Below are 9835 nucleotides of genomic sequence, written 5' to 3'. Positions count from 1 at the left end.
TCTGGATGTCATCTGGCAGCAAGTCCCCCACTCCCTGGTTAAAGCGGGGCCACCATCATGGTTAGTTCAAAGCTAGACCTAAGGAACTGTTTAAATTGTCACCAATGACAAATTTTGAGAAATAAGGCTAATTTAGGGGTGGTAAATCTCTGGGAAGGTGAAGGGGAGAAGAGCAGGAGCAGTGTCACACAGTTCCGAGCTGGTCCTGTTGGATTTTATTTCCACTGGCCAGTTTCAGGACTGGGATACCCGAATACCCAACCTACCATGACTCATCACGATATTTTAGCAAATATTTAAGTGTATTTCAGTATAAAAGCTTGTAAAGCGTGTTGAAAGGACTTTCCGGCATCAATTCCCCAGTCAGCAAGCAGGCAGGAGATCAGAGGCTCTTTTCTGATCGGCTTTTCCGTACCATTATTTTTCCTATAACTGCCTCTTTTCCAGCGCTTCAGGAACAAGACTTATTTTGTTGTTATGTTTTTAAACCCCAGCTGTTAGTCTTCAATTTTCTTTTTCTAATATATATATATATATATATTTAAGAAAATCATCTACAGATGGATGAGCACAAAGAGCAACGTTGTGTAAGCCCCTTTTTCCAAGGAAATCAGGCTTTAATAGCAAGTGTTTCAGATGAAGCGATGCGGTGTATTTTAGTGAAGCCGGCAGGCTCGTCTACCGGCTCTCGTTAGGGAGCTATTCAACTTGTGGGTAAAGCTGCCTTGTGTAAGAATTAATGAAAACTCTTCAGAACAGCACAGGTGCCTTTTGTTTTCTTTTGATTTTAGTGTTCTGGCAACGTGGAGAACTGAGAAACATCCTGGGTACAAAGAAATACAAATTTACCCCTTCTGATCATTTTTAACAATCTCCCACTTTTCATCTGCCAGTTTTCTTCTCTAAACAACACGCAGCAACTCGGCAAGTTTTATGGCTAAATAGTAAATGTTAGCCTGTTTCTCTATTTTTTCAGGGAGTGAGGAGGAATCAAACCTGGAGAGATTCATAACGTTTGTGGCTCTCAGCTCTGTCATTCATTCTTGTGGCTCTATCCGCCAGCCCTTGCGTTGATAGCGACAGCTGTGTGTACTCTGCAATTACCAAGTTTGTGCTTAAATTTCACTGTCCTCGAAGACTGAGTCAGTCAGAAGGATTGTAGGGATCCTTCTTATATTAGTTAGGCTTGATTTTTGGTTTGGTTTGGTTTTTTGGACAAGAGTTTCCCTCTGGCTATAGCATAAATCACAACTAGTTGTGGCTCCAAGAGCTGACAGGAATGTGGCTTCTCCCCATCATATCACCCCGGTGTCATGTCACTGGTTCCTTATATCCGGAGGGCAGAGACAAGGCCAGAAAGGTAAAAAACGATGAAAAGTCTAAAGTTGTGGTGTATTAGAAGTTTTTCATAAACAGGGGTACCTGACTTTGCGTTGTTCCCAACGTTAGCACGTGTGACCTGCAAAGAAGAGATCCCATCTTCTTCATTTATAAAGTGGAAAAGATCTGAGATGTTGAACAGCTGAAAACTCGAGTAGATATTGCGATGAAATCCACTTTGTATCTTGAGCTGGAAGAACAAGCATGAGAGAATGGATATTTAAGACTTACAAAAAAATGCTGCAAGGGGTGCAGAGGGGTAGTGAAATACGTCTGTGACTGTCCAACTGATTTTAAGAATGTGAGATTTCAGTGGAATGAATTTCCAGACTGAAGAATAAATGTAAGGTTTTATATTTATACTCTATCTTCTCTCCCCTTGCCAGTAGTAGTTAACAAAAGCATGTCGTTCTCTTCATCCAGAAACTTTCCACTTCTATATTTTCCGCTCTGAACCAAGCATCAACAACAGAAAACAAAAATCTTTCTTGGGCTTATTAAAGACTTTTCCTAATTTTGTAGCTTTGGAAAGAATCAGCCATTCAGATGTCAGTAGAGCTGCCCAACTTTTTGCTGTTGAACCTGAGAGCAAGGGGCTGGTGCGATCTCCTCCTGCTTGGTCATATGGCTTGACTTGAGTGTTGGCCAACTCTAGAGGTTCTTCTGCCCTCTGTTCCCCGAGCGAATGGAGATCAGCCATCGATGAGAACATCTGAAGAGACTGGTTTTGATTTTGAGGCTGCTGAGTTGGTACGTGGTGCCTATTAGATCAGTGCAATTTTAGGTCAAAATGGCTCTCCTGATGGTTGAGTTTGACCTTTGATACCGACACCAGCTGCTGATGTTGCCGTATTAGGTTTCAGCAGCGTGAAGAAATGTAATACAACCTGATGTCCAGTAACGTGCTCAGGAAAAGAAGCCGCATCCACCTGCATTTTTCAGACCCAAATATACATCTGGAAATTGTAGGGGAACAGGGGAAAAAACAAGGAAGCTTATTCATTGATCATCAAGCAGATTAATGTGATTTTTTTGTGGTTGATTCTTCAGGGTGGGAAGGGGCTTTTCGGCATGTTTGAATTGAGAATGTGTCTACTTTTCCTCAAATTTTGCCTTCGGACATAGCAGAGAAGCCGATCGAGTGGACTACGTGGATCTCTCCAGCTTCCAGGCCAGCGTTTGTCCTCTTTCAAATTTGAAAGGGCTATCGCTGCCGACCCAAGGGTCTTACCCGAACGGCTTGACTTTCTGTACGCCTAGAATTACCTTAAATAGTTGTGGAAACCAGAACACAGAGCAATACTATGTCCTTTCTTTGCCACTTGTACACTTTTTCAACATTGCTGCTTTGCAATCTGTCATTTAATACCATAATTAAATCTGTACCTCTGGATAACTTAAATTGCTTTTCTGATCCACACAGAGAAACACGTCTCTTGTGACAAGTCATCTGTATCGTTAAGGCACAATATCTATATATTGTCAAAATCAGAGTCGATGGTCTGTCATCTATTTCTTTTGACGCCTTTTTGGACCTTTATTACTCCTTAGACATAATAGTGGACGTGGCCACTTCATGTCAGGCTTTTTTTCACCCCCTTCCTTTTTTCAGGAGAAAACTCTAATTTCAGTGCCTGGATAAAAGTTGATCTAATCATCTTTGCTGCACTGTTTCTCTTGCTTTTCCCTCAACAATTAATTAAAGCTTAGAAAGTAACCTCGCTCTCCGGAGAGGGTGACCCTTTTCACATGGAATTTGATGGATTGGAAGCCGGATTATGATGTACCTGGTAGATATCAATAGGATCTGCATTTGGCTGCGGGTTTGAAGGTCTGGAAATACAAACCTCAATTAACAAAATAAGTGTTACAAGAAGCACTTCTGCTTTTTCCACCCAGTAGAAATATCTGTATCTATAGAAATATCTTGCCTCTTCTGTGGTTACTTACACTCTGGCATAAGTTTTCCTGCTTCAAGGCAGCTATTTCTGGAGAGACAGGGAGGTCTCTCCCCTCTCCTCCAGTGTGCAAATACTTTCTGCTCAGAAACATCGTTTTCTTCTGATGTTTTGAGCATTCTTTCACACATCTGCAGTGACCACGCGTGGTAGTTTTGCCCCATCACATCCAACAATCCCACAATTTTGATGGGAAAACAACAGTTTCTTCACATGGTCTTTTTTTTTGGGTGGGAGAGGGGTTGTTTGATTTATGTTTGTGTGTTGTTTTTTAAATGAAAAGGTGATGTGTGCTTTTACCTGCAAGCAAATTCTGGTTGTGGAGCAGTTATTTCCATTTCCAAGACCGCTTGTCTGCCACTGCTGACACAAAAAATGAGCAAAACCCTGATAATCCATGTACGATTTAGGTAAAGCGGACCCGGCTTGACCCACATGCAGGTTCCCGAGTGGACGTTGATGGACATTTTCCGCATAAGGTGGCACTTGCAGCTCTCGCACCACGCAGCCCAAGTTTTCTGGCCTTGAGTTTCGTGTCGCTTCTGTTTAACAACCTTAATTGATGTTTGCAAAGCGTTCATGGCTCACCGACTCCTTTAGTTTCTCCAGAGCGGCACAGAGCGTGGGATTATCAGTGTGTGGGACAAATGTACGTTGTCCCCATTGGTGGCACAGGGACCGTGTGTCTCTGTGACCCGGGGACACCCCGCTGGCCCCAGGAGCCCTTGGCGAGGGAGCTGGATCCTGGAATATGCGGTTTCTCTCTCTTTTTGTCCCCAGGCATGTCTCAAGCCGTGCAGACCAACGGGACGCAGCCTCTAAGCAAAACATGGGAGCTCAGTTTGTACGAGTTGCAAAGAACGCCTCAGGTAAGCCGGGCTCAAGGCCTTCACGGCACAGCTTTTTTAATGCTTTCTAGAACTCAAAGCTTGATGTTTAACGTTTTCTTTTCCCTTTAGGAGTGTTAACTGCCTCTTTTAAAGGATACTCTTTAAAAAAGTCTTCCCAAATAAAAACCTGTCTTATAATATTAGAAAAATAAGCCGTTTTGATGTTTATTTCTTTTTTCCTTCCTTTAGCAGTGTATTTGATGTGGTTGTGTATGCGCATTCTGCCTTTTTACCGTCTTTCTCCTTAAAAGCACGGTGAACCATGCAGTCTAAATTCCATTAAAGAACTCCTTACCTTAATTAACGCTAGGAAGCAATCACCGATGGCTTGGAGATCGTGGTGTCGCCCAGGAGCCTGCACAGCGAGCTCATGTGTCCCATCTGCCTGGATATGTTAAAGAACACCATGACGACAAAAGAATGTTTGCATCGCTTCTGCGCCGATTGTATCATCACAGCCCTCAGGAGCGGGTACGGAATCATTACTACAGGGAAAAAGGATTTTACTCTAGACAAAGCTTTCCAGGCTTTGCTACTGAAACAACCTAAAGCATAAATGATTTTTCTCATATTCTTCAATTACAAGTTCACCTTTTCCCCCAGGCGATAGAACTCTGAGGTCACCAACAGCAATTAAGTCAATGAGGGATCTATTTCTGATAATGGCAATTACCTCTGTATAGAGGTCACACCTTATTTGCTGTGCCTGTGTAAATCGGACGAGTAATTAGCAAAAATACATTAGAAGGCAGCAACAAAACCATCAGGAGTAGACACTGGTGGTGCAGCCATTGACGCCTCTCACAGGAAGATAAGTGTGTGAACCTGACATTTCAGTTCAAAGACAACAAAATGGTAGGAAGGACAAGTTTCTGGGTTTAATTTTGCCAGGAATTAGTGCTTGAACTACAGAATAGGTTCCTTAATCTTTGTTTTATCGTCTGAGTGCCAGCAATACAATGCCTTAATGTAATTTCCACTGGATGTGCATCATTTTCTAGGTGAGAATCCAGCCAGAGGGTTAAGGGAAGAACTGGGTTGTGGAGTGGAACTCCTGAACTCTTCAGTCTAAATACAGTTTCCTTAAACATATGTTAAAAAGAAGCAGGGAGATACGCTTGGGGTTTTTGTTTCAATGTCTGGAACTACCTGGTCTGTCAAAAGACGGAAGCCTCATTCCAGACGTACTCTCAATATCGAGTCTTGGTGAGCGCTTTGACCAAGAATTGCAGCATTAGGGCAGACTTTGGTTATTGCCGGAGAGCTGTAACTGTTTTCTCCCTTTTTGTTGATATCCAGCAACAAAGAATGTCCCACGTGTCGTAAAAAGCTCGTTTCAAAAAGATCCCTGAGACCGGATCCCAATTTCGATGCTCTCATCAGTAAGATTTATCCCAGCCGCGATGAATACGAAGCTCACCAGGAGCGAGTGCTGGCAAGGATCAGCAAACACAACAACCAACAAGCTCTGAGTCACAGCATCGAGGAAGGATTAAAGATTCAGGCCATGAACAGGTATGTAACCCACCTCCTTTGTCCATGTGTAACCTTCTCTTCGATAGTAAACTGCAACACGGCGAATCCTGTACTGACGTATTCCCCTTAGGTGCAAATCAACGTACGTAATGCCAGAATTCAGGTTTTAGTTGCCAGTTAATTCACAAGGTTGGAATATGGGGAGTTTAAATTCTAAGGGTGACCTAAGAGAGTCAGCTGGGAAAGAGGCCCCAGACTTTGTGTTGTGATGAAACACGGTGTGATTTATATTTTTCATCACAGGTGGATTCACATTTAGATGAAAATAAAGGTCTCAAAAATAACTGTCAGAAGTTAAAAATTAGCTTAAAGGTGTTTGAGGGATAGGAAAAAGTCTGTAGTCTTGTCTATGAGTATCTTTTTATCAGAAAGATAGAATTTTTTGATTTAAATTATAAAATCTCTGAAATGTTTAGTGCTTGTGTGTGCCCAGGTCTAACTTATGGCACGACAGAGACCGGGAGCGTTGTACCAACCGCGTGGGCCTGTACACTGGGGAATCCTGAGTGTGGATTAGCTGATTTCTACCCATTTCTTTCTGCTCAGGTTACAGAGGGGCAAGAAGCAGCAGATTGAGAACGGCAGCGGCGCGGAGGACAACGGCGACAGCTCGCACTGCAGCAACGCCTCGACGCACAGCAACCAGGAGGCAGGACCCAGCAATAAAAGAACCAAAACGTCGGACGATTCAGGGCTAGAACTGGACAATAACAACACAACCGTGGCCATAGACCCCGTCATGGACGGGGCGAGTGAAATCGAGTTGGTCTTCAGGCCTCACCCCACCCTGATGGAGAACGACGACAGTGCACAGACGAGGTAAACACCCGCTTATGGCTCTTCAGGTCCTATCTGGATATTCTGCTCTTCTTTTTCTGATGCTTTTGTTTTCTGTCACTTCTTGGGCTTTGAAAAATCCATTGACATCGGTTGTACCACATCCTGTTCCTTCACATGCACACTTTCCCCCTTTCCATTGCAAGTCAGGTCGATACTCAACTGTGATAAAAAATACTCTGTTGCAGTAACAATCTGCTTTGATTTAATCACAAATAAAGATGTTGTTAAGGGTTTCTAGCATTGCAGTTTCCCAAGATAATGGTATATTATCAACCCCTTTCTACTTATAATAAGATTCTTTAGGAGTAAACAAACCTTGCATAAGTGCCAGCAGTTTTTAGAGCAGCTTTGTGTCAAAGGGATTTATAGGCTGGAAGCTTTTCCTGGCATTTTTTTCATGATCCAGTCCAAGCACTGACTGGAAATTTTGGATTGCAGCAACAAGGAGTCTTGTGGAGTTCCCTCTCATCTCTTCCTGGCTTTTGAGACATCTCCCTGTAGCGCCTACAAATACATTCTAAAGTTTCAGCCAGCTTTTCTTTTTGGTTTGGAATTGCAAAGGAGTTCCGGGGGTCATTCTGAAAGGCAAAGAGAAAACCAGGCTTCTGGAGAGGCATTTGCGTCAGCCTTTAATTCTTGCGTGAATAACTGAAGCGAAAACAGATAGCGAGACAATACAGAAGAGCGATGAGGCGCAGAGTGTTGCATGGGCAGCTGTCCCACCGTACGGCTTTCTGTCCGGGCACGTGAGGCTGTATCTATGCTCACAAGATTTCAGCAGCCGTGAGTAGCTCTGAAAAGCCCTTGCCATTGGGTTTTTCATTTTGAGATGACAGGGCATCGCTGTCTTCTCTCTCCCAAGAGCAGGAGGGCCTGTGGGACAAGTGTCAAAAGGACACTTTAGAAGGCTATACTTGGATAAGCTGCTTGCATGTCTTGGGGAAAAGCAATTAATATTCTCGTTTGTGAACTTTTCCAGGCCTTTTCACACTTGATGCTTAATATTTAGGGGCGTTCCAGATGGCTTTTCACCATACGTACAACTCAAATGTCTTATCGCTGTTGTTGCTGCAGATACATCAAGACCTCAGGCAATGCCACTGTTGATCACTTGTCCAAGTACCTGGCGGTGAGGTTGGCTTTGGAGGAGCTTCGTAGCAAAGGAGAATCCAACCAGATGAACCTGGACACGGCCAGTGAGAAGCAATATACCATTTACATCGCTACCGCCAACGGGCAGTTCACGGTGAGCAGTGCAGAACTGAGCTTTGATATGTCTTTGATACAGGTCTGATTGAAATACACGCAGCTGGACTTTTCCTGAGTTGGCTTTAGGGGTAAAATTCCCAGCACCAGGTTGTGCATGTAGGAGCAGATCAGTTCCTCTGCAGGAAAACACATTGAGCAAAAACTCGGTTAGTAGAAAAACAGGCACATAAATTACTTGGGAGAAATCCAGCAATGCCAGTAACAACCAGCTGACTTATGGCGCAATTTTACAGTTAAAATTGAAGAGGAAAATTATTGTCTGAAGAGCGGGTAGCTCTTGCACCAGAAGTGTCTGGCGTGCGGTGACGTTTCTCCTTTTCTGTGTGGGCTTTGAATATTCCCCTGTGAGCCGCTGTGGGTGCACTGGGGGCAGATCCCTCCGTTCAGCTGCCGAATTCGGAATATACAGATACAAAGTGGCACCGTCGCAATGGGATTGAACTCCAAGCCTGATCTTACACCTGGGCATTTATCGGAATGAAATAAGTCTTGTGGATAAAAGGCAGATCCTTTACATTTCTCTCATTTCTGTTTTGCTGTTCTAGGTACTGAACGGCTCGTTTTCCTTGGAACTCGTCAGCGAGAAGTACTGGAAAGTGAACAAACCCATGGAACTGTACTATGCACCCACAAAGGAACATAAATAAGCTGTGCTGGAAAACAGAGATGGGACTAACTCTTTTATAGCTACAACTTTAATATTAAAAGAAGGCACCACCCTTATCTTCATGGACAGCACATGTGATGCCTTCAGGCTCTCTCAGTATACTTATTAATACGGTTAGACAGTATTCTGGGTTGTATTTAATTTAGTCTTTGTTTTGAGGTTTTGCTTTGTTCCCTAGGAGACTAAATGACCTTCTCCAATGCATTCCAGTGGTTGACATGCTTTTTTGTTCCTAATGCATGATAACGAGTGTTCCGGTTTGGAATGTCTTCATTTTGTCCAGGTAAATCTGGATTTCTCGTCCATATGACACAGTCACAGTGGCCTCTGGGAAGTACTGAGCATTGGGTGGCCAAGTCGGTCTGTTCAGTAGTCACACATGCCAAGGGCTGTGTTCAGTGTTGTCGTTTGCTGATGGTTATCCGTATAGAAAATTGGTGGAGGATTGATTTCCGAGTCTTGCAGCTTGAGGTTGATTCTCTAGAGAAGATTGATAAGTCATTTTCTTGTGAACAAATAGAGCCGTAGTGAGAAAACGGACACTTTAAAACCTTCCTGTTTACTGGGCTGAATGCTTCAGTGCAAGGTGATTTGTGAGTCTGGCTTGCTTTTCAACACATATTTCACTCGGAAACCTTTTAACATCCCAAACCCATAACCCTGTGTAGAACACGCCAGCCTTGCTGCGCGCTGCAGCTTCCCAGCTGCGCTGTTACCCTGTCCTCACAACCTTCATCATTCTGGACATTTTATATCCCTGCTCTATTTCCTATAATAACAGATTTTTATTGTGAATGTATTGGAATGTTCTGTAAAGAACCCCCCGAAAACTTTTTTAAAAGCAAATCCCCCAAAATTCCAGCGCATGGACATAATAGAACGTCCAAACGCTTTGCTTTATGGAATTTGTGCCAGCCCAGCTGGGAGCTTATCGGGGCTCCAGTTTGAGGAGGGAGGACTCCAACCAGAAGCTGCTCATAGATTTAGTTTCTTTCCTTTTTTATTTTTTGCCATAGCTTTAACAAACGTGGCTTAGCACTTTGGAAGACAATTTTAGTACTTGACGAAGTTTACCATTTAGTGTCTTAACTTTAGGTTCAAGTTTGACGGACTTGGCAGCAGGCGGTTGTGTCTGGTCCCGCAGCTGCTGTCGGCACCTGAAGCAAAAGAAGTTGCTATGATAGGTGAGAAATCTTACAATACACTCTCCAGCAGATGGTGTTGCTGCTGCTTTGTCTTGCCCGTAGTTAGACTGGTTTTGGTACAGAAGTGTTCAGATGCTTGGGGATGCTCTT

At 43.5% G+C, this 9835-nt stretch overlaps 1 protein-coding gene across 1 annotated transcript; it reads left to right on the top strand.

Moving 5' to 3' along the window:
- Nucleotides 1–4120: 4120 nt before the first annotated feature.
- RNF2 (ring finger protein 2) lies at nt 4121–8520 on the top strand (the record flags this gene model as incomplete). Its single annotated transcript, XM_080348639.1, has 6 exons — nt 4121–4207; nt 4539–4699; nt 5528–5743; nt 6311–6583; nt 7679–7850; nt 8419–8520. 6 exons carry the CDS (start codon nt 4121–4123, stop codon nt 8518–8520), a joined length of 1011 nt encoding a protein of 336 aa, XP_080204765.1.
- Nucleotides 8521–9835: the final 1315 nt, after the last annotated feature.

Source organism: Nesoenas mayeri, assembly GCF_963082525.1.
Source record: "Nesoenas mayeri genome assembly, chromosome: 8".
In the NCBI taxonomy this organism is placed as follows: domain Eukaryota; kingdom Metazoa; phylum Chordata; class Aves; order Columbiformes; family Columbidae; genus Nesoenas; species Nesoenas mayeri.
This window is presented reverse-complemented; position numbering and strand designations above follow the sequence as displayed.